We start from the raw sequence: 24,269 nt of genomic DNA on the forward strand, positions 1-24,269 counted from the left end.
CTCTTTATCAGGGTTTTCAGATGCTGTAAAATTGATACTTTTCTTTTATAATAGATCATTAAATCTGATCAGCAAGGGTCTCACACCCACCTCTCTCCTTGAGATTACAGCACTCCAACCTGAGTCATTGTTTACCAGGCATGGTCCTGTTTATTTAGTAGTGACTGTGCCTGATCCAACAGTTCAATCACTTGATGGTCACTACCAAATATACAGGACAATGCCTGGTAAGCAAATGGAATGCAGCACTCAACGGAGCAACTCGGCCTCTTTCATTCAGCTCATGAAAATGATGGGAATTCAACCTTTTTTCTTTAACTCCTTACCCTTGAAGAATATTGTGTTGACAATAACCAGAGCTGTCATCGGATCAAGATTGTCCAAGAGATCTTTAATTTTCCCATTGGTTTTCTTCTCCACATAACTATTGATTTGTTCTAAGGCTTCTTGTACTTTGTGGAAGTCAGTGGAGAAGGCTTCCGATCGGTAGAAATTCTTGGCGTCATCTAAGAACTTGTTTAGAAGATTTAGCTTTGTATCAATGAAGAGCGCGTTGGCGCTGTCCAATTCAAATCCGCTTTTCGGTTGGTTGATGATGTGTAGAAGCTTCTGGAAGCCTTTGTGGATCATTTCTTCTGATACCGAGGATTTGTTGAAACCAAATCCTTCATGGATCTGACTGAGGGTCTTGGACTTGGCACCAAGTGAGAGTAAAGAAAATGCTATTGAGATACTTAATGGAGAGAAGAAAAAGTTGTCATTAGGGTGAGCGGCAGCTAGTTGGTAGTAGAGCTTGTAGGAGAACTTGAGGTTTGCTGAGGATATCTGGAGCAAAGCTTCGGGTTCATTGTTGTGGTGGTGGCCATCGTGGTCATGGTCATCATCATGTGGTCCACCATGGTGTCCACACACAAATGCACAAATCAGAGCTTGGCTGAAACACAGGAAGACAAAAAGCTTCATTTTCTCTGAAAAAGACAATAATTCATTATAAGTATGTGAACCACCATATTTCTCATTAATTATGTTTAGGGCTTGATATACAGCTTGGTGAACAAAGCTCCTACTTTATTATGGTCGCGGCTGATACCCCAAAACAATGCAGTAAAAAGTAATCAAAGCATGATATGTACCCCACAAAAAATGTACTCCCCAGACAAAAAACAATCCCACACACATGTCTAATGATGGAAAACTAAAAAAAGTTCTGCATCTCAGAAAAAGTTGATACAGACCAAACTATTTAAGCCGAGGCACCTAATTTTGCCACAAAAAACTGGGAAAACTTATTGACTTGATTATAAGTTGGGTATGCATTGTCCCCTCATTCCTATGGTATACGTGGCTCCCCATCCCTGTCTTTGTGTGCATGGCTCCCCATCTTTGTCCTTGTATGCATGGCTCCCCATCCCTGTCCATGTATGCATGGCTCCTCGTCACTGTATGCATGGCTCCTTATCCCTGTCTTTGTATGCTTGGCTCCATATCCCCTATCCTTGAATGCATGGCTCTTCAACCCTGCGCTTGTATGCATGGTTCCTATAAAAAAAAAACACATCCTACTTACCTTCCCTGTTCGCCTTCGCTGCATGTCTTCCGGCCAAGCGATCACGTGTCCCCGCTCATTAAGGTAATAAATAATCACTCCAAGCCTATGGGAGTGGAGAGAGGTGAATATTCACTACCTTAAAGAGCGGGGACATGTCTTTCTGGGACAATAACTCGTGTATAAGTTGAAGGGAGCGTTTTCAGCACAAAAAAATGTGCTGAAAAACTCGGCTTATACACGAGTATATACGGTAGTTATTATTTTTCTTACTAAGTTTTGAATTTTTTTAGCAATTTTTTTTTCTCCCGGTCACCATCTGTCAATATTCAAACCCAGCAGCTCTTGTGCACCAGGCAGCAGCTCTTCCCTGTGAGATATTGAGCTCGCTAGACAGTTCCTTCCTAAATCAGATACTAGTACCCATGTTGTTCCCAATGTCTCCACCCCAAGTTACTGATTGGCTCAACCCTGTGATCTCCTGATTGAATGCCCTACTTAAAGGGAACCTGTCACCCCAAAAATCGATGCCCAACGGCATCAGGGGCTTATCTACAGCATTCTATAATGCTGTAGATAAGCCCCCGATGTATCCTGAAAGATGAGAAAAAGAGGTTGATTATACTCACCCAGGGGCAGTCCCGATTCTGTTCTGGTCCGATGGGTGTCGCGGTCCAGTCCGGGGCCTCCCATCTTCTTATGATGACGTCCTCTTCTTGTCTTCAGGCTGCGGCTCCAGTGCAGTCGTACTTTGCCCTGTTGAGGGCAGAGCAAAGTACTGCATTGCGCAGGCGCCGGGCCTCTCTGACCTTTCCCAGCGCCTGCTTATCCTCAAGATCCTACTGCTGCTCCGTGTACCGACCTCTGGCTAATATCCTGACTATTTCTCCAGTCACCTTCCATGACAGCCACTTCTGCCACTTCGAAGGATGTCTTCCCCACCCTAATGGGGGACAGAAACACAAAGAGGTTAAATACCCCTCCCTGCGGGACTCGGGACCTTCCCGCTTCTCCTGTGCCCCTCCGGGGGTAAAGCAGGGTGTGCATGCCAGGGGCCTCCAGTAGCTCCCCAGCTTCCTCCTCCCCCGTGCTGCCGTCTCCAGGGAGCACGCACGGGCCGGAGGTGGCCCGGCTCCATTTCCAGGTCATCGCTGTGCATTCCATGATGGGTTATTTCCCCTGTGCATTCCATATCTCCATGGCTACCTTCTCCCAGATCCCGGTACCTCAACCACTTCCATTTAGAAAGAGGAAGAAGGCTCCGGTAGAATCTGACTCGGACTCGGGCCAGATTCAGTCCTCGGGTTCGGAGGTCATTTGGGAGAATGAGGGTTCCACTTCCACTTCTACCTCTAAATTGGGGAACAAAAAATACTACTTTAGTTCCGAAGATATGGGTGAGCTGATCAGTATAGTGAGAGGCACCATGGGGGTGGAGGAGTAAGAAGTTAAATTCACGGTACAGGATGAAATGTTTGGGGTCTGAAGGTCAAAGATCAAGATGAATACTGCCATGTGCCAATCCACTCAGAGCACAGGAAATTCCTCAGATTCGCAGTCTCTCAGGGGCAGCAAGTCACGCATTTCCAATTCAACGTCCTACCCTTCGGCGTCTCATCGGCATACGGGTCTTTACCAAAATTATGGTGGAAGCAGTGATTTTCATCCGTCGCCAGGGGATATGCATTATCCCATATCTGGGTGATTTTCTCTTCACTGCACCATCTATCCTTCATCTGAAGATGGAGGTAGCAAAGACCCTGGAAAAATTAAGATCCCTGGGGTGGATCCCGAACCTAAAGAAGTGAGAGATCCATCCCTCCACAAGGAGGAAGTTTCTGGGGGTTCTTCTGAACTCAAAGGAAATTACATCCTTTCTACCCAAGGATCGTCAGATCGACCTTGTCCACAGAATAACCAGGTTCAGGGACCAGCGGGCACCAACCCTCAGAGAATCAATGTCTATTCTAGGATCTCTGACCGCTTGTATCCAAGCAACTTCCTGGGCTCAGGCTCATACACGAATCCTACAGACCCACGTGCTTCTACATTCCAGAAGACGACAGATTCCATTGACCCAAAGGATTTCCCTCTCCGGCCATGTAAAATCAGCCCTGAGGTGGTGGTTAGTGTTGAGCATTCCGATACCGCAAGTATCGGGTATCGGCCGATACTTGCGGGTATCGGAATTCCGATACCGAGATCCGATACTTTTGTGGTATCGGGTATCAGTATCGAAACAACATTAATGTGTAAAATAAAGAATTAAAATAAAAAATATTGCTATACTCACCTCTCCGACGCCTAATTCTGCATTCAGGACCTGAAATTACGTCACGGCTTGCTGTGATTGGTCACGTCGCGGTCACATGGGCGGCACGCAACCAATCACAAGCCGTGACGTCACGGAAAGCAGTAAACGCATGCATTTTAAGCAAAGAACGCTGCCGGTTCCCTCGGTGAGGTCCAGGCTGCGTCGCAGAGGTGAGTATAGCAATATTTTTTATTTTAATTCTTTCTTTTACACATTAATATGGATCCCAGGGCCTGAAGGAGAGTTTCCTCTCCTTCAGACCCTGGGAACCATCAGGGATACCGTCCGATACTTGAGTCCCATTGACTTGTATTGGTATCGGGTATCGGTATCGGATTAGATCCGATACTTTGCCGGTATCGGCCGATACTTTCCGATACCGATACTTTCAAGTATCGGACGGTATCGCTCAACACTAGTGGTGGTTAAACTACCGAAACCTTCAGAAGGGGGTTAGCTGGGATCAGCTTCCCCTGAAAACACTCTGCTCAGATGCCAGCCAACGAGGGTGGGGTGCAGTAGCAGAGGGATCCTACTTCCAGGGACGATGGCCATCAAGTATCAGAACTAGTTCCTCAAACTTGAGAGATCTAAAGGCTGTAGAAGAGGCCCTAAAAGCATCATTGTGGAGAAAAGGGTTCAGTGGGTGCTCTCGTCCGCTGGCCCGACTGTCTTTAGCAAGACTGCATGGACCACGGCTCATACCACTGAACGCCCGCTCTATCTCCCCATGGGCAATACACTACACAGACAACACAGGGTTAAGGTAAAACAGTGTGGCAATACTTTATTGAACCACAACACACAATAGCAAACAGAACAATCCCACCATGGCTGGAATTGTTTGGTTACATGGGCGCATATAAAAGGTCACTGCGTCTCCACATATTTCCAGTATGACATGATGTCAGAGCTCCCAGGGTCGCTACTCCACCTGTGGATGAAAGCACAGAGAAGAGGTAACGACAAGCATAGGGAGATGACCAAGAACTGTCCATAGAGTCCAGACAAGGTCCAAAGCCAGTTGACACGAGAGCCACCACCTGGCTTATCTGAACATCTCCATGGAACCAGGCGACCAGCGTGTCCAATACCTGGCTTTCTCCAAACATATCCATGGTTCAGAGATGGTCACTGGATCAGATCTGTGTCCTTCCAACTGGAGCCGAAAACCCCTGGGTTGTTTCCTATAGAAACATAGATCAGTGTCCCTCGTGATGGTGCCATGATGAATTGGCTCCAGTCCTTTCTCCTGTCTGTAGTGTGGTTTGCAGAATGTCGAGCTAGTAGCTGTGTATTACTTCAGTCCCTCAGGATGTGATCTCTGAGTCTTTTTATACCCAAGGCATGTAAGCTATTTTTAGAATTACCCAGGGTCTTTCATTCCAACATCAAGATAAGGTAAACAATGGTGATGGGATTAAGTAGCACTATTAGCATATAAGCACACATCAATAAACAAAGCTTAACACACTCAATACAGTCACTATTAAGGTACCGTCACACAGTGGCATTTTCATCGCTATGACGGCACGATTCGTGACGTTCTAGCGATATCGTTACGATCTCGCAGTGTCTGACACGCAGCAGCGATCAGGGACCCTGCTGAGAATCGTACGTCGTAGCAGATCGTTTGAAACTTTCTTTCGTCGCTGGATCTCCCGCTGTCATCGCTGGATCGTTGTGTGTGACAGCGATCCAGCGATGCGTTTGCTGGTAACCAGGGTAAACATTGGGTTACTAAGCGCAGGGCCGTGCTTAGTAACCCGATGGTTACCGTGGTTACCAGCGTAAAAGTAAAAAAAAACAAACCGTACATACTCACCATCTGATGTCCGTCAGGTCCCTTGCCGTCCGCTTCCCGCTCTGACTGTCTGCCGGCCGGAAAGTGAGAGCAGATCACAGCGGTGACGTCACTGCTGTGCTCTGCTCTCACTGTACGGCGGCACTCAGTCAGAGCGGGAAGCGGACGGCAAGGGACCTGACGGACATCAGATGGTGAGTATGTACGGTTTGTTTTTTTTTACTTTTACGCTGGTAACCACGGTAAACATCGGGTTACTAAGCGCGGCCCTGCGCTTAGTAACCCGATGTTTACCCTGGTTACCAGCGAACCTCGGCATCGTTGGTCACTGGAGAGCGGTCTGTGTGACAGCTCCCCAGCGACCATACAACGACTTACCAACGATCACAGCCAGGTCGTATCGCTGGTCGTGATCGTTGGTAAATCATCATGTGAGACGGTACCCTTACAGACTTAAGGTACCTTCACACTAAACGATATCGCTAGCGATCCGTGACGTTGCAGCGTCCTGGCTAGCGATATCGTTTAGTTTGACAGGCAGCAGCGATCAGGATCCTGCTGTGATGTCGCTGGTCGTTGAATAAAGTTCAGAACTTTATTTGGTCGTCCGATCACCGTGTATCATTGTGTTTGACAGCAAAAGCAACGATACCAGCGATGTTTTACACTGGTAACCAGGGTAAATATTGGGTTACTAAGCGCAGGGCCGCGCTTAGTAACCCGATGTTTACCCTGGTTACCAGTGTAAAATGTAAAAAAAAACCAGTACATACTCACCTTCGCGTCCCCCAGCGTTCGCTTCCTGCACTGACTGAGCGCCGGCCGTAAAGCGAAAGTACAGCACAGCGGTGACATCACCGCTCTGCTGTTAGGGTCGGCGCTCAGTCAGTGCAGGAAGCAGACGCCGGGGGACGTGAAGGTAAGTATGTAGTGTTTGTTTTTTTTACATTCTACACTGGTAACCAGGATAAACTGTTGTGAACTCTGTTTTTAGGTTCCCTCTTGTGGTCACAAGTGGTACTGTGTGAGTGCTATCTTTGGGCTCCCTCTGGTGGCTCTTTTTGTCATTCTGCGGGTCTGTGGCTGGGATCAGCTGTCTCGTTATCTGCTAGTTGGTTTCCTATTTAGCTCACCTGGACTTTCAGTTGTTGCCTGCTGTCAATGTATTTAGTGCTATTTTGATCTCTCCTGACTACCTTCGTTATCAGTCTCTCCAAGAGAAGCTAAGTTTCTGTTTGTTAATTTTTTGCTTATCAGTGTTCAATATGTTTCTTGGTTTATTATTAGTTTTTGTCCAGCTTGCTAGTATGTGATTTCCTTGCTTGCTGGTAGCTCTAGGGGGCTGAGTTTCTCCCCTCACACCGTTAGTTGGTGTGGGGGTTCTTGAATTCTCAGCGTGGATATTTTGTATAGGGTTTTCTACTGACCGCACAGTTTCCTATCTATCTTCTGCTATCTAGTATTAGCGGGCCTCATTTGCTGAATCTGTTTCATTTCTACGTTTGTATTTTCCCCTTACCTCACCGTTATTATTTGTTGAGGGCTTTTCTATATCTTTGGGGTTATTTCTCTGAGGCAAGTGAGGTCTTTGCTTTCTCTCTAGGGGTAGCTAGTTTCTCAGGCTGCGTCGAGACGTCTAGGAATTCAGGCACGTTCACCGGCTACCTTTAGTGTGTGCAGTTAGGATCAGGATTGCGGTCAGTCCAGTTACCACCTCCCTAGAGCTCGTCCTATGTTCAGTTACTTAGCTAGTCAGTTCTGTGATCCTCAGCCACTAAGGATCATAACAGTACAGCAGGCCCGAAAGTGTTTAATGCATCGCAGAATTGGGATAAGAGAAGTCCTGAGTGCAATTTTTTTTTTTCCTTTGCTGCAGTCTGTCCAGCTTCTCTCCTCCCCTTAATCTCTGGGTGGCTTTGAGTTCAGCTGCAGACATGGATATTCAGAGTCTAACTTCTAGTATGGATCATCTTGCTGCAAGGGTACAAAGCATACAGGATTTTGTTGTTCACAGTCCTATGTCAGAGCCAAAAATACCTATTCCTGAGTTGTTTTCTGGAGATAGATCTAGGTTTCTGAATTTTAAGAATAATTGTAAATTATTTCTTTCTTTGAGACCTCGTTCCTCTGGTGATTCCGCTCAGCAAGTTAAAATTGTTATCTCCTTGTTACGTGGTGACCCTCAAGATTGGGGTTTCTCCCTGGCGCCAGGAGATCCTGCATTGCTGAATGTGGATGCGTTTTTTCTGGCGCTTGGACTGCTTTATGAGGAACCTAATCTTGAGAACCAGGCAGAAAAGGCTTTGCTGGCCCTCTCTCAGGGTCAGGATGAAGCAGAGGTGTATTGTCAAAAATTTAGGAAATGGTCGGTGCTTACTCAATGGAATGAGTGTGCCCTGGCTGCAAATTTCAGAGAAGGTCTTTCTGAAGCCATTAAGAATGTTATGGTGGGGTTCCCCACGCCTGCAAGTCTGAGTGACTCAATGGCTTTGGCCATTCAGATTGATCGGCGTTTGCGGGAGCGCAAACCTGCGCACCATCTGGCGGTGTTTTCTGAACAGAAACCTGAGTCTATGCAATGTGACAGAATTCTGACCAGAATTGAGCGGCAAAGTTATAGACGTCAAAATGGGTTGTGCTTTTACTGTGGTGATTCTGCTCATGTTATCTCAGCATGCTCTAAGCGCTTAAAAAAAATCACTAAATCTGTCACCGTTGGTACTATACAGCCTAAATTCATTTTGTCTGTTACTTTAATTTGTTCTCTGTCATCCTACTCGGTTATGGCTTTTGTGGATTCAGGTGCTGCCCTGAATCTGATGGATTTGTCATTTGCCAGGCGCTGTGGTTTGGTCCTGGAGCCTTTAAAATTCCCTATTCCACTGAGGGGAATTGATGCTACACCATTGGCTGAGAATAAGCCTCAGTATTGGACTCAAGTGACCATGTGCATGACTCCTGTACATCAGGAGGTGATTCGCTTTCTTGTGCTGCATAATTTGCATGATGTTGTCGTGTTGGGTCTGCCATGGCTGCAGGCCCATAATCCAGTCCTGGATTGGAAAGCTATGTCTGTGTCAAGTTGGGGTTGCCAGGGGATTCACGGCGATGCTCCTTTGGTGTCAATTGCTTCTTCCACTCCTTCTGAGGTCCCTGAGTTTTTGTCAGACTACCAGGATGTATTTGATGAGCCCAGATCCAGTGCCCTGCCTCCTCATAGGGATTGTGATTGTGCTATAAATTTGATTCCTGGTAGTAAGTTCCCTAAGGGACGACTTTTTAATTTGTCTGTACCAGAACATACCGCTATGCGGAGTTATATAATGGAGTCTTTGGAGAAGGGACATATTCGCCCGTCCTCCTCCCCTCTTGGTGCAGGATTCTTTTTTGTGGCCAAGAAGGATGGTTCTCTGAGACCTTGTATAGATTATCGTCTTCTAAATAAAATCACAGTCAAATTTCAGTATCCTTTGCCATTATTGTCTGATCTGTTTGCTCGGATTAAGGGGTCCAGTTGGTTCACCAAGATAGATCTTCGTGGTGCGTACATCCTCGTGCGTATTAAGCAGGGTGATGAATGGAAAACAGCATTTAATACGCCCGAAGGCCATTTTGAGTACTTGGTGATGCCTTTTGGACTTTCTAATGCTCCTTCTGTGTTTCAGTCCTTCATGCATGACAACTTCCGAGAATATCTGGATAAATTTATGATTGTGTATCTGGATGACATTTTGGTCTTTTCTGATGATTGGGAGTCCCATGTGAAGCAGGTCAGGATGGTATTTCAGGTCCTGCGTGCCAATGCCTTATTTGTGAAGGGCTCAAAATGTCTCTTCGGAGTACAGAAGGTTTCCTTTTTGGGTTTTATTTTTTCTCCTTCTACTATTGAGATGGACCCAGTCAAGGTCCAGGCTATTCATGACTGGACTCAGCCTACATCTGTTAAGAGTCTTCAGAAGTTCTTGGGTTTTGCTAATTTTTACCGTCGCTTCATCGCTAATTTTTCTGGCGTGGTTAAGCCCTTGACGGATTTGACCAAGAAGGGTTCTGATGTGACTAATTGGTCTCCTGCGGCCGTGGAAGCCTTTCGGGAGCTGAAGCGCCGGTTTTCTTCAGCTCCAGTCTTATGTCAGCCTGATATCTCTCTTCCTTTTCATGTCGAGGTTGATGCTTCTGAGATTGGAGCAGGGGCTGTTTTGTCGCAGAGAAGCTCTGATTGCTCTGTGATGAAGCCTTGTGCTTTCTTTTCAAGAAAGTTTTCGCCTGCTGAGCGGAATTATGATGTTGGTAATCGGGAGTTGTTGGCTATGAAGTGGGCATTTGAGGAGTGGTGACATTGGCTCGAGGGGGCTAAGCATCGTGTGGTGGTCTTGACTGATCACAAAAATCTGATTTATCTCGAGTCTGCCAAGCGGCTGAATCCTAGACAGGCTCGTTGGTCGTTGTTTTTCTCCCATTTCGATTTTGTGGTCTCGTACCTGCCTGGTTCAGAGAATGTGAAGGCTGATGCTCTTTCTAGGAGTTTTGTGCCTGACTCTCCGGGAGTTTCAGAGCCGGCTGGTATCCTCAGAGAGGGAGTGATTTTGTCTGCCATTTCCCCAGATTTGCGATGAGTGCTGCAGGAATTTCAGGCGGATAGACCTGACCGTTGTCCACCAGAGAGACTGTTTGTCCCAGATAGATGGACCAGCAGAGTTATTTCCGAGGTTCATTCTTCGGTGTTGGCAGGTCATCCTGGGGTTTTTGGTACCAGAGATTTGGTGGCTAGGTCCTTCTGGTGGCCTTCCTTGTCGCGGGATGTGCGTTCCTTTGTGCAGTCCTGTGGGATTTGTGCTCGGGCTAAGCCTTGCTGTTCTCGTGCCAGCGGTTTGCTTTTGCCTTTGCCCATCCCGAAGAGGCCTTGGACGCACATTTCCATGGATTTTACTTCGGATCTTCCAGTCTCTCAGAGAATGTCTGTCATCTGGGTGGTGTGTGATCGTTTTTCTAAAATGGTCCATTTGGTGCCCTTGCCTAAGTTGCCTTCCTCCTCCGATTTGGTTCTTCTATTTTTTCAGAATGTGGTTTGTTTGCACGGCATCCCTGAAAATATTGTGTCTGACAGAGGATCCCAGTTTGTGTCCAGATTTTGGCGGATCTTTTGTGCTAAGATGGGCATTGATTTGTCTTTTTCGTCGGCCTTCCATCCTCAGACGAATGGCCAAACCGAGCGAACTAATCAGACCTTGGAAACTTATTTAAGATGTTTTGTTTCTGCTGATCAGGATGATTGGGTTACTTTCTTACCATTGGCCAAGTTTGCCCTTAATAATCGGGCTAGTTCTGCTACTTTGGTTTCGCCTTTTTTTTGTAATTCTGGTTTTCATCCTCGTTCTTCCTCGGGTTACGTGGAGCCTTCTGACTGTCCTGGGGTGGATTCTGTGGTGGATAGGTTGCACCAGATTTGGAACCATGTGGTGGACAATTTGAAGTTGTCACAGGAGAAGGCTCAGCGCTTTGCCAACCGCCGTCGCGGTGTGGGTCCCCGACTTCGTGTTGGGGATTTGGTATGGCTATCTTCTCGTTATGTTCCTATGAAGGTCTCCTCTCCTAAGTTCAAGCCTCGCTTCATCGGTCCTTATAAGATTTTGGAAATCCTTAACCCTGTGTCATTTCGTTTGGACCTCCCAGCGTCGTTTGCCATTCATAATGTGTTCCATAGGTCTTTGTTGCAGAGGTATGTGGTGCCTGTGGTTCCTTCTGTTGAGCCCCCTGCTCCGGTGCTGGTTGAGGGCGAATTGGAGTACGTGGTGGAGAAGATCTTGGATTCTCATATTTCTAGACGGAGGCTTCAGTATTTGGTTAAGTGGAAGGGCTATGGTCAGGAGGATAATTCCTGGGTTGTCGCCTCTGATGTTCATGCGGCCGATTTGGTTCATGCCTTCCATGTGGCTCATCCTGATCGCCCTGGGGGTTTTGATGAGGGTTCGGTGACCCCTCCTCAATGGGGGGGTACTGTTGTGAACTCTGTTTTTGGGCTCCCTCTTGTGGTCACAAGTGGTACTGTGTGAGTGCTATCTTTGGGCTCCCTCTGGTGGCTCTTTTTGTCATTCTGCGGGTCTGTGGCTGGGATCAGCTGTCTCGTTATCTGCTAGTTGGTTTCCTATTTAGCTCACCTGGACTTTCAGTTGTTGCCTGCTGTCAATGTATTCAGTGCTATTTTGATCTCTCCTGACTACCTTCGTTATCAGTCTCTCCAAGAGAAGCTAAGTTTCTGTTTGTTAATTTTTTGCTTATCAGTGTTCAATATGTTTCTTGGTTTATTATTAGTTTTTGTCCAGCTTGCTAGTATGTGATTTCCTCGCTTGCTGGTAGCTCTAGGGGGCTGAGTTTCTCCCCTCACACCGTTAGTTGGTGTGGGGGTTCTTGAATTCTCAGCGTGGATATTTTGTATAGGGTTTTCTACTGACCGCACAGTTTCCTATCTATCTTCTGCTATCTAGTATTAGCGGGCCTCATTTGCTGAATCTGTTTAATTTCTACGTTTGTATTTTCCCCTTACCTTACCGTTATTATTTGTTGGGGGCTTTTCTATATCTTTGGGGTTATTTCTCTGAGGCAAGTGAGGTCTTTGCTTTCTCTCTAGAGGTAGCTAGTTTCTCAGGCTGCGTCGAGACGTCTAGGAATTCAGGCACGTTCACCGGCTACCTTTAGTGTGTGCGGTTAGGATCAGGATTGCGGTCAGTCCAGTTACCACCTCCCTAGAGCTCGTCCTATGTTCAGTTACTTAGCTAGTCAGTTCTGTGATCCTCAGCCACTAAGGATCATAACAGTAAACATCGGGTTACTAAACGCGGCCCTGCGCTTAGCAACCCAATGTTTACCCTGGTTACCCGGGGACTTTGGCATCGTTGGTCGCTGGAGAGATGTCTGTGTGACAGCTCTCCAGCAACCAAACAGCGACCCTGCAGCGATCGGCATCGTTGTCTGTATCGCTGCAGCGTCGCTATGTGTGACGGTACCTTTACACAGTATGTTAGATAGTATATCAGTTGGCAAGTCTGTCCTCTTGACCCACCAGACGCAAACACCCAAATTCACAAGCCAATATACAGACAAAAAGCCAGCTCCCCTGGTTTTTGCAAAAACATGGTTGTCTGGGCAATTAAGATACAATCTGGTTTCTTCACAATCATCATCCGAAATCACCACGTCCATGTCTACTCGGACAACATGACCACAGTGGCCTACCTCCTTCACCAGGGAGGCACAAAGTACGCCACTCTAAGGGTACCGTCACACATTGAAATTTCCATCGCTACGACGTTACGATTCGTGACGTTCTAGCGATATCGTTACGATATCGCTGTGTCTGACACGCTACTGCGATCAGACACCCTGCTGAGAATCGTACGTCGTAGCAGATCGTTTGGAACTTTCTTTCGTCGCTTGATCACCCGCTGACATCGCTGGATCGTTGTGTGTGACAGCGATCCAGCGATGTCTTCGCTTGTAACCAGGGTAAACATCGGGTAACTAAGCGCAGGGCCGCGCTTAGTAACCCGATGTTTACCCTGGTTACCAGCGTAAACGTAAAAAAACAAACCGTACATACTCACCCGTCGGTGTCCTTCAGGTCCCTTGCCGTCTGCTTCCTGCTCTGAGTGCTGGCCGGAAAGTGAGAGCAGAGCGCAGCGGTGCTGCGCTCTGCTCTCAGTGTACGGCTGCACTCAGAGCAGGAAGCAGACGGCAAGGGACCTGAAGGACACCGACGGGTGAGTATGTACGGTTTGTTTTTTTACGTTTACGCTGGTAACCAGGGTAAACATCGGGTTACTAAGCGCGGCCCTGCGCTTAGTTACCCGATGTTTACCCTGGTTACCCGGGGACTTCGGCATCGCTCCAGCGCCGTGATTGCAACGTGTGACCACAGTCTACGACGCTGGAGCGATGATTATACGACGCTGCGACGTCACGATTCGTGCCGTCGCAGCGATGAAAATTTCAATGTGTGACGGTACCCTTAAGGTAGTAGCAGACAGGATTTTTTCCTGGGCAGAGAAAAACTTACCCTCAGTCACAGCGGTACATCTGAGAGGGTCAGACAATACCCAGGCAGACTTCCTCAGCCAGAAAGACAACCATCCAGGGGAGTGGTGTCTGGACCAAGCAGTTTTCTTGTCTCTAACCTCAAGATGGGTGACTCCAGAGGTGGACCTATTTGCCAACAGACAAAATGCGAAAGTGGAGACATTCTTCTCCCTGTACCACACAGAGCGCAGGGAATAGATGCGTTCGCACAACTGTGGAATTTCAACCTCGCATATGCCTTTCCACCCATACCCATGCTGGCAAAGACATTGCAAAAAATCCGGACAGACCGAGTCCCCACAATCCTAATCACCCCTCGGTGGCCCGGGAGGAGCCGGTACAGTGCCCTACTGGACATGGCTCAGGAAGGCCCCTGGTTTCTACCTAAAAAGTCAACCTCCTTCACCAAGGACCTCTACTACACCCGGACGTACACAAACTGAACCTGGCAGCATGGTTACTGAGGCTGAAATTCTGAGAGCCAAAGGGCTCTCTGCTTTTCTGGAGGGTTTGGATTACCTTATCAGAAAGCCAATAACCAATGCCATCTATGCCAAGGTTTGGAAAAGGTTTTCGTCCTGGTGCTCCCAAAAAAATCCTGATCCCTTCCATCCCAATATAGCACCGGTCTAAGACATTTTACAGAAAGGTCTAGAAATTGGCCTTACTCCTAGCACACTAAAAGTGCAAGTATCAGCTCTTAGCACCTTTTATGATCTTGACTTGGCCAGCGACCGCTGGATCAAACGCTTTATGGCGTCGGCAGCCAGGATTTGTCCTAAACTCCGTAGTCAGGTGCCACCTTAGGATCTCAATATCGTGCTTAACAGCCTAACCCAGGATCCATTTGAGCCTTTAAAATCTATGACCATAAAGAACTTGACCCTTAAAGCTGTCTTCTTAGTTGCAATTACTACTGCTAGACGTATAGGAGAATTGCAGGCCCTGTCGATACAGGAACCTTATCTGACTCTCACTGCAGTATTATCCTGAGATTAGATCACTCTTTTCTACCCAAAGTGGTCTCAAACTTCCATAGGGATCAGGATATTGTGCTGCCCTCATTCTGTCCAAATCCTTCCAACCCTAAAGGCCCCGTCTCACATAGCGATTTACCAACGATCACGACCAGCGATACGACCTGGCCGTGATCATTGGTAAGTCGTTGTGTGGTCGCTGGGGAGCTGTCACACAGACAGCTCTCTCCAGTGACCAATGATCAGGGGAACGACTTCGGCATCGTTGAAACTGTCTTCAACGATGCCGAAGTCCCCCTGCAGCACCCGGGTAACCAGGGTAAACATCGGGTTACTAAGCGCAGGGCCGCGCTTAGTAATCCGATGTTTACCCTGGTTACCAAAAAAAACAAACAGTACATACTCGCCTTTCGGTGTCCGTCAGGTCCCTTGCTGTCTGCTTCCTGCTCTGACTGTCTGCCGGCCGGAAAGTGAGTGCAGATCACAGCGGTGACGTCACCGCTGCACTCTGCTCTCACTGTACGGTGGCTCAGTAAGAGCAGGAAGCAGACGGCAAGGGACCTGACGGACACCGAAAGGCGAGTATGTACTGTTTGTTTTTTTTGTAACCAGGGTAAACATCGGGTTACTAAGCGCGGCCCTGCACTTAGTAACCCGATGTTTACCCTGGTTACCAGTGAAGACATCGCTGGATCGGTGTCACACACACCGATTCAGCGATGTCAGCGGGACCTCAACGACCAAAAAAAAGGTCCAGGCCATTCCGACACGACCAGCGATCTCGCAGCAGGGGCCTGATCGCTGGTACGTGTCACACATAGCGAGATCGCTACTGAGGTCGCTGTTGCGTCACAAAACTTGTGACTCAGCAGCGATCTCGCTAGCGATCTCGCTATGTGAGACGGGGCCTTAAGGATAAGACCTTCCACACACTCGACGTTCGCAGGGTGGTCCTATTTTACCTACAACAGACTGAAGCCTGGCGAATTGACCAGAATCTATTCATCCAGTTCTCAGGACAGAATAAAGGCAAGAAGGCGGCAAAGAACACAATCGTGAATTGCATCAGTCTGTTTGCCTGGCCTACTCATCACTGAAACTGGATCCACCTGTTTCACTGAAGGCACATTCTACCCTTGCGATGGCAACATCATCATGGGCAGAGAGGGAGAATGCTTCATCAGAGCAGATATGCAGAGCCGCCACCTGGTCGTCTATCCACACGTTCACCAGACATTACACGCTAAATTTCAATAGGGATTTAACATTTGGCAGATAAGTTCTGCAGGCCGTGATCCCTCCCTAGAAAAATTAGCGAAATTGGCTGTCGTGGAAGGTGACTGGAGAAAATTAGTCTTACCCGTAATTCGGTTTCTAGGAACCTTCCACGACAGCACTAATGTCACTCCCTATCTGATGTTCTTATTGGATGATTCCTGCACTTTTGTGGTAACTATACAAGCTAATGTGTCCAGGAAAACACTGGTGGTTGCAGGAAGGGGAGGGATATTTAACCTCTTTTTGTTCCTGTCCCCTGTTAGGGTGGGGAGGACATCCTCCGAAGTGGCAGAAGTGGCTGAGGTGGAAGGTTCCTAGAAACCGAATTACTGGCAAGACTAATTCTATTTTCATCCCCCTTTGTCCAAATGGGTTCTTAATAAAATAGCAGCAGATGAACATCTGTTCTATCTGCAGTAGACCATGGTCTTTCAATAATATCAATCATGCAAGCGCATGTCTTTGACTCTTTCCTTTCCTCCTAACATAGATCGCCCTTTCATACTGGGCAAGCATTGAACCAAGCTCACTGTGCGCAGATGCTAAGTAGTTATCCTTGATACCTCTGTCAGTGACTATATATGCTCCTTGATCATTATGGAGTGCAGCTCATGTCATCTGCGCTTGCACCAAATAAGGAGCTTCCTTGGTTATGAGATACATAACAGCATGTGTCAAAGAAGGAGGGCTAGCCATATGCATATAAGAAGGTACAAACAAAACCAAGAGAAGAGATATGCATAACAAAGGGATCAACCATGGCTAATTAATTTTATCAAGTATTTCAATAAAAAAAGGCACAGGAAAACAAACAATTTAAAAACATTTAAAAGCCCACATGGCAAAAAAGAACAAAAATTGTCCTCCCCAGGTAATCAATAGAGTGTAAATTGTTATATCGGAACTTATACACGACCCATATGATGAGTACAGGTATAGGATATATTGGTCTCCGTGGTCAAATATACAATAACACTGACAAACCCTACTGACTATTCATTAGATACAATACAAATATGCTGCCAGCTAGACCTGTGGATACCAGAAAACAATGACTCCCAATTTATCAGGAAAAATATAAGTCAACATATCCATCATGGTCAGTAATCAATTTTAGATGGATAGAGGAAACATATCCATGAAGCCAATGAATATCAAAGAAACCTATACCTGCTGCACGTAAGGAGATTTTTTTTGCATCTAGTGAAAGAATTAGCCCAGAGAATCCAGGTGGTCATGTGGCAGGGCAATGATAAGGTGCTAAGTGCAGTCCATGGGGAGGCTGAGATACATAATTTACGGTTGAGCGTGACTAGTGCTTCCTGCAAGTTCACGGTTCTAAGTATATGATGTACAGGGTGGGCCGTTTATATGGATAAACCTGTGTAGGCCATTTATAAAATTGGATCCAAAATGGCTGACTACAAAATGTCTGCCATGGTCACCACCCATCTTGAAAAGTTTTCCCCCTCCTATATACTAATGTGCCACAAACAGGAAGTTGATATCACCAACCATTCCCATTGTATTTAGGAGTATCCATATACATGGCCCACCCAGGTGTATCCATATACATGGCCCACCCTTTATTTATATTGGATCAACAGAACTACACCTCAAGTCCAACACCTCAACTTCTGCCCTACCTTCTACCTTCTTTCCAGTCATTGAGTACAGGACTCTCCAGCCTGTAGGGCAAACCTGATCCAATATTACGGATTTTTTTTTGCTACTCAGGTGCCATAATTCTAGGACAGGCCGGAGCGAGCCGCCCCCTCCCCCCCACGGCTAAGCGGAGGCCAGCATGACAATGGGTTGGAGAGGAGGGGGCGGGGGCCAAAAGGGTTAACAGATTAGGGGGCGGGGAGCTAGGTGAAGAGAGGGTTAGCGAAGTGTCAGGGGGCGGGGGCCGGTCAGTTCCCGCTCACCAGCACTGAAAGCAGCAGCATGTCCAGTGTGGATGCGGTGCTGCTGAGCCTGAGGGCGGCTGCAGCCTCCCGGCCTCCTGGATGGCTGGAGGCACAGGTGGCCCACTTGCTGGATGGCGGCGCCGGCGGCAGCGGATCCCCGCCGGCGGTCCCCCATCTTGATCGGCGGGCTCGGCGGACACGGCCCCCCGAGCGCCTATCGCCGGATCCTGGGCCTAGCGCCCCCCGCAGGCGTAGGAGCCCCTCCCGGGACCCTCCAGGCCGGGCGCCGGTAAGAGCGATGGCGAGCAGGCCCCGGCCTGGGAGGAATCCGACTGCCAGGCGGGGCGCAGCGGCGGTTGGAAGGCCCTCACCTCGTGGTGCGGTGGGGGCGGAGCCTAGACGCGCCGGGCAGCGCTTGGGGCCTAGAGCAGCGGGAGGCCGCGGCGGTGCCGGTACCGCCGCGCGGCCTGCCTCGGCGGTGCGAGCGGGGCCTAGAGGAGCCGTGGATGGAACCGGGGCGGGCGGCCCGAGGCAGGACGGCGCCGGGTCGGCCCCTACAACAGCGGCAGGGGGTCCCCCTGCTCCAGGGCTTTGGAGCGGACAGCCTCCTGCGGCGGCCTGGAGTGCGGCTGGCGCCGGTCAGCTGGATGTGCCCTCGCCGGTCCAGGCGGCGTCTCCCCCTCTCGCGTGAAGTCCGAATCCGGGGTCCCACGGGCCAGCGGCGTCCCGGAGCAGCGGGTCTGATGGACACCCACAAGGCACACCTTTGGACGGGTCGGTGGCGGACTGGGCCGTCCGTGGATGTCCGGATACCAGCACTCCGGCTGGAGGGACCACAGATCCCTTGCAGCCCGGTGAGTATGCGTCTGTGTCTCGTGTGTGTTTTTCTGATGCTAGTGCGCCTGCGCTTAGTGGGGGTCAGGGAGCGCTTAGCGGTGTAGCTGCGGCGGGGGTAGCAGGCGGCTGTGAAACGGCAGGGGTTCGGGAGCTTTTGGTTAATGTGCAGAACTTGCTAGCTAGATTGGATCGTGATGTGGCTTCGCAGGGTTTTCTAGGTGCTTGGTCTGGTGTATCACGGAGTCCGGTTAGTGCAGCAGCAGTGCAGGCTGAGGTTGCGGAGCCAGTTTCAGTTTCTGTGCAGACTGAGAAGGAGTGTAGGGTTCATTTGGATGATAGGGCGCACGGTGAAGTTTACGTGTGTTTTGAGGGCCCGTTGGGGGCGCATCTTAAAAAAGAGGTCAGGGAGAAGATTAGCAGGGACGAGTACGTTGAAATTTTTTCACTGCTCCCCCTAGAGAAATTTAACATTGACAAGGGGAAGAAGGAGGATTTAAAAAAGGAGGAGGAAGAAAAACGGCGTTGGCGTTTGATTCCTCAGACTTTTGCTAATTGGCTTCAGGCGTTTGCCATTTTGGCCAGTGTTATTGGCGAGAAGGCTCTGGAGAATTGCTCGGGGCTATTTTGCTACATGGACTCCATCAGCGAGGCTCATAGGGTGTATGGCGGTCAGGCGTGGCTGAGGTACGATGAGCAGTTTAGGCAGAGAAAAGCTGTTCGGCCGGCCATTAGGTGGGACCAGAAAGATATTGGTCTCTGGTTGCGCGTGATGGCGCAGTACAAGTTCGGCCATCCCTTTCAAGGGGGGGCCGGTGGGTCCGGCCATGGATCTCAGTCCAGTGCAGGGAGCTCCTCAGGCAACGCCGGTCAGGCAGGCGGACAGAAGTTGGGCGTCTGCTGGCAATTCAATGAGGGACAGTGCAAATTTGGAAGCAATTGTAGATTTAAACATTTGTGTTCCCACTGTAGTGGTTCCTCTCACGGTGCCGCAAAATGCTTTAAGAAGGGCAAGGCAAAATCAGGTTCAGGTAATTCCCATGGGGGAGACTCTGGTGAGGGTGGAAAGGATGGTCCCTTATCTAAGTAGGTACCCGGATAAGGAAAAGGCGGCACTGTTATTGTCCGGTTTTACGGAAGGTTTTGTTATTCCGGCACCTCCTTTTGCGGTTCCCGTCGTTAGGAAAAATTTGCGTTCAGCCATGTTAAACTCTGGGGTGGTTTCAGAGAAGTTACGTAAAGAGGTGGCTTTAGGCCGCATGGCTGGCCCTTTTGACCACGCTCCGTTTGAGGACTTAGTTGTTTCCCCTCTGGGGGTGGTCCCTAAGAAGGAAGCGGGTAAATTTCGCCTTATTCAACACCTGTTGTATCCTAAGGGCAGGTCGGTGAATGACGGCATCGATCCTGAGTTGTGCTCGGTTGTTTACGCATCGTTTGATGAAGCGGTTGTTTGGGTGCAGAGATGCGGAAAGGGCGCCCTGCTTGCAAAGACGGACATAGAATCCGCTTTTCGTTTGTTGCCGGTTCATCCGTCTAGCGTTAGACTTCTTGGATGTTTTTGGGAGGATAAATTTTTTGTTGACAGATGTTTACCCATGGGTTGTTCGCTGTCTTGTGCACTGTTCGAGGCGTTTAGTTCATTTTTGGAATGGGTGGTACGGGACGTGTCTGGTTGTGATGCGGTCCTACACTACCTAGATGATTTTTTGTGCATCGGCCCGGCGGGGTCCGATTGCTGTGCAAGGATTTTGAGTGCGATTGAATGGGTGGCTTTGCGGTTCGGGGTCCCGCTGGCCCCGGGCAAGACGGAAGGCCCCAGTACGTGCTTGTGTTTCTTAGGCATAGTCATTGATACCGTGAGGTGGGAGTTTCGTTTGCCTGAGGACAAATTGACGGGCCTGCGGGAAGATGTTGTGCGGACTGGTCGTCTGCGTAAGTTGCCGTTGCAGGACCTGCAATCGTTGCTCGGGAAACTTAATTTCGCTTGTCGAGTCATGCCAATGGGGCGAGTTTTTTCTAGAAGGATGGCTAGCGCTACGGCTGGAGTTAAGGCTCCTCACCATTTCGTGCGGTTATCAGCTGAGCATAAGGAGGATTTGGCAGTGTGGAGTGAGTTCCTGAAGTCATATAACGGTAGGTCGTTGTTTATGTCGGGCGTGATTGATAACGACTCCGAGTCGTTGGAGTTATTCACTGACGCAGCCGGAGGTTCGGGTTTCGGAGCTTATTTTCAAGGGCAATGGTGCGCGGCGAAGTGGCCTGCGAGTTGGATTTCTACCGGTCTTGTTCGTAACATTGCTCTCCTGGAGATTTTCCCTATTTTGGTATCTGTGCACTTGTGGCAAGATAATTTTCGGAACAGGCGTGTTCGTTTTCGCTGCGATAACATGGGGGTGGTGTGCGCGATTAATAGTTTGTCTGCATCATCGCCGCCAGTGGTTTGCGTGTTACGGCGTTTGGTGCTGTTGTGTTTGACTTTGAACGCGCACGTTACAGCGTCGCATGTGCCTGGAGTTCATAACTCTATCGCTGACTCTCTTTCTCGTTTACAGTTCGATCGCTTTCGGTCATTGGCCCCGGAGGCGGAAATGGTCGGTTTGGAGTGCCCTCCAGAACTTTGGCTAGCGGTGTCCGGGACGCTCAGGCATTGATTAAGGCGTCGTTGGCTCCCAGAACCTGGGAGGCCTATCAGGGAATTTGGCGGGAGTGGGAGGTTTTGCTGGCGGCGGCATCTGGTGGGTGGAGCCACCAGGATCAGATCGGGATCCTGTTGTCATGGTTGAGCCGGGGGGCATTAGAGGGTTGGTCTCCTGCAAAAGTGTCAAGAGTCATGGCGGCTCTGGCCTTTGGTTGCAAATTGCGGTGTCAGGAAGATATCACCAAGTCCTTTTTTGTGCAGAGGGCCGTAAAAGGTTTTAGGCGGCGGCCCAGAGGAACAGATTCAAGGCGGCCAGTGTCTTTTAACGTTTTGGAAAAATTGGGCGAAGCATTGTCTTCGCTGTGTTCTTCGTTTTTTGAGCTTTGTTTATTTCGGCTGGCGTTTTCTTTGGCCTTTTTTGGGGCATTTAGAGTAGGAGAGTTGGTGGCACCAAACAAAAAAGGGCCGGGGGGTTTATTGGCCAGGGACGTATTGTTGGCGGAAGGCCAGGTGGAGTTATGGTTGCGACGGTCAAAGTCGGATCAGGAGGGGCGGGGCAGCAGGATTGTGGTGGGCTCAGTTGCGGGGTCCGTTATGTGTCCTGTCTCTTGCCTTAGCATCTTTTGGGGCCTGCGGCCTAGGCGGGATGGGGTTTTGCTATGTCACCAGGACGGTTCCTGTTTGTCTCGATACCAGTTCACGGCGGTTTTCAAGAAGGCAATTTCCTCGGTGGGTTTGGACGGGGCTTGCTTCGCCCCTCACTCCTTCCGGATAGGAGCTGCAACTGAAGCTGCAATTGGGGGATTGGGGGATTCCGCCATTCGTAGGATCGGTAGGTGGCGCTCCAACCGCTTTAGGAGTTACGTGCGGCCACAAGGGGTGGTAGGTGGGGTTTTATAGGCTTGAGGGAGCTTTTTGCTGCAGTAGGTGATAGTTGTTAAGTTTGTATTTTGTTTTCCAGATCACCAAGGTTTATTGGTATGGATTCTTGGACACTCGTACGTGCACTGGGGAGCTCTGCGAGCCGACGTTCGGACGGAGGGCAGGCAACTGGGCTTTGATCGGAGTGTTGCAGTCATCCGGTGGCTCGGTTTTCGGGGTATGGCCTGGAATCGCGTGTTGCGGGAGATCCAGAACAGCGCGAGACTGGACAGAGCCCCTGATGTTTTGGTTCTGCACGTGGGGGGTAACGATCTCGGGGTCCGACCTTTTCGGGAGTTGATTAGAGACATAAAACAGGACTGTTTGCGTCTGTGGGTTTTGTACTCGGGTTTGACTATTGTCTGGTCCGAAATTGTGCCGCGGAAACGGTGGAAGCACATGCGGTCTTTGCAAAAAATTGATAAAGCCCGCATAAAGGTGAACAGGGCGGTGTCTGCCTTTGTTGTTAGGAATGGGGGCGTGGCGGTCAGACATTTTGAACTAGAATCAGGACGGGGGGAGTATTGGTTGGCGGACGGCGTTCATTTGAATGCTGTCGGAATTGATTTTTGGGCTCTCGGGTTGCAGGAGGGCATCGAGAAGGCCATAGCTCTTCGGTCGGGTGGGGTCTCGGGCCTTTAAGGTATTCAAAGGCCTTTCGTTGTGGCGGTTGGGGGGAGTCCTTGGAGTTGGTTGAAATTGGTTTGGGGGGTCCATAGGTATATGGCTCCTCTGTTTTGAAGTTTATTATGTTTCGGATCTGGTGATTGGTGGTGGGGAGTTCCGGCAGGGGTGGTCGGATCTCACGTTTTTACCACGAACAGTGAACCCTCTTGTGGGGTTTTTGGTGCTCCCGAGCCAGGCTTACAACGGCTGGGAGTAAAATATGGTCTGAGTTATGTTCGCGGTATGGTTAAAAAATCACCAGATTCTTTTGGGCTCCAAGGACTTTCCCTAGTTTTGAAATGTATGCTTTTACATTAATTGTTAACTGTTATTTTGTTTAATAAACAGGCTGCTGTGGCCTTCATAATTCCAAAGAAACTTTGTCTCTGTCTTAATTGGGAGAATGAGTTCGGGTGGTCGCGCTGGGGGGAAAAAGGTAAGGGACTGTAAGAGTGTCAGGGGGATGTATCTCCCTCTTTCCCTAGAGACTTCGACAATACCAGGGTCAAGGACAGGCCGGAGCGAGCCGCCCCCTCCCCCCCACGGCTAAGCGGAGGCCAGCATGACAATGGGTTGGAGAGGAGGGGGCGGGGGCCAAAAGGGTTAACAGATTAGGGGGCGGGGAGCTAGGTGAAGAGAGGGTTAGAGAAGTGTCAGGGGGCGGGGGCCGGTCAGTTCCCGCTCACCAGCACTGAAAGCATCCCTCCCTCCCGCCCTGTTTTTGGTTTGTGGTCTGTGGGGTTACATTACTCGCGGTGAGCGGGTAGTTATAGTATTCATTTGGTCCTTTTCGGGTCATTGCGGCCGGGGCGGTTGGGGGGAGTCCTTGGAGTTGGTTGAAATTGGTTTGGGGGGTCCATAGGTATATGGCTCCTCTGTTTTGAAGTTTATTATGTTTCGGATCTGGTGATTGGTGGTGGGGAGTTCCGGCAGGGGTGGTCGGATCTCACGTTTTTACCGCGAACAGTGAACCCTCTTGTGGGGTTTTTGGTGCTCCCGAGCCAGGCTTACAACGGCTGGGAGTAAAATATGGTCTGAGTTATGTTCGCGGTATGGTTAAAAAATCACCAGATTCTTTTGGGCTCCAAGGACTTCCCCTAGTTTTGAAATGTATGCTTTTACATTAATTGTTAACTGTTATTTTGTTTAATAAACAGGCTGCTGTGGCCTTCATAATTCCAAAGAAACTTTGTCTCTGTCTTAATTGGGAGAATGAGTTTGGGTGGTCGCGCTGGGGGGAAAAAGGTAAGGGACTGTAAGAGTGTCAGGGGGATGTATCTCCCTCTTTCCCTAGAGACTTCGACAATACCA

The 24,269-nt window shown here is 49.2% G+C and overlaps 1 protein-coding gene across 4 annotated transcripts in view; it reads right to left on the minus strand.

Annotated features, from left to right (window-relative positions):
• LOC143781753 (alpha-1-antitrypsin-like) overlaps window positions 1-24,269 on the minus strand; it is a 59,755-nt gene that overhangs the window by 22,311 nt on the left and 13,175 nt on the right. For 3 of the 4 annotated variants that reach the window (XM_077268549.1, XM_077268564.1, XM_077268556.1), the window contains exon 2: window positions 327-968. In XM_077268549.1, the coding sequence (XP_077124664.1) occupies window positions 327-963 (637 nt within the window). In that variant the 5' untranslated portion in view covers window positions 964-968. Of the gene's footprint in view, window positions 1-326; window positions 969-13,714; window positions 13,855-24,269 lie in introns of those variants that run through there. The other variant, XM_077268573.1, reaches the window with a different exon arrangement.

Source organism: Ranitomeya variabilis, chromosome 1 (assembly GCF_051348905.1).
Source record: "Ranitomeya variabilis isolate aRanVar5 chromosome 1, aRanVar5.hap1, whole genome shotgun sequence".
Classification (NCBI taxonomy): domain Eukaryota; kingdom Metazoa; phylum Chordata; class Amphibia; order Anura; family Dendrobatidae; genus Ranitomeya; species Ranitomeya variabilis.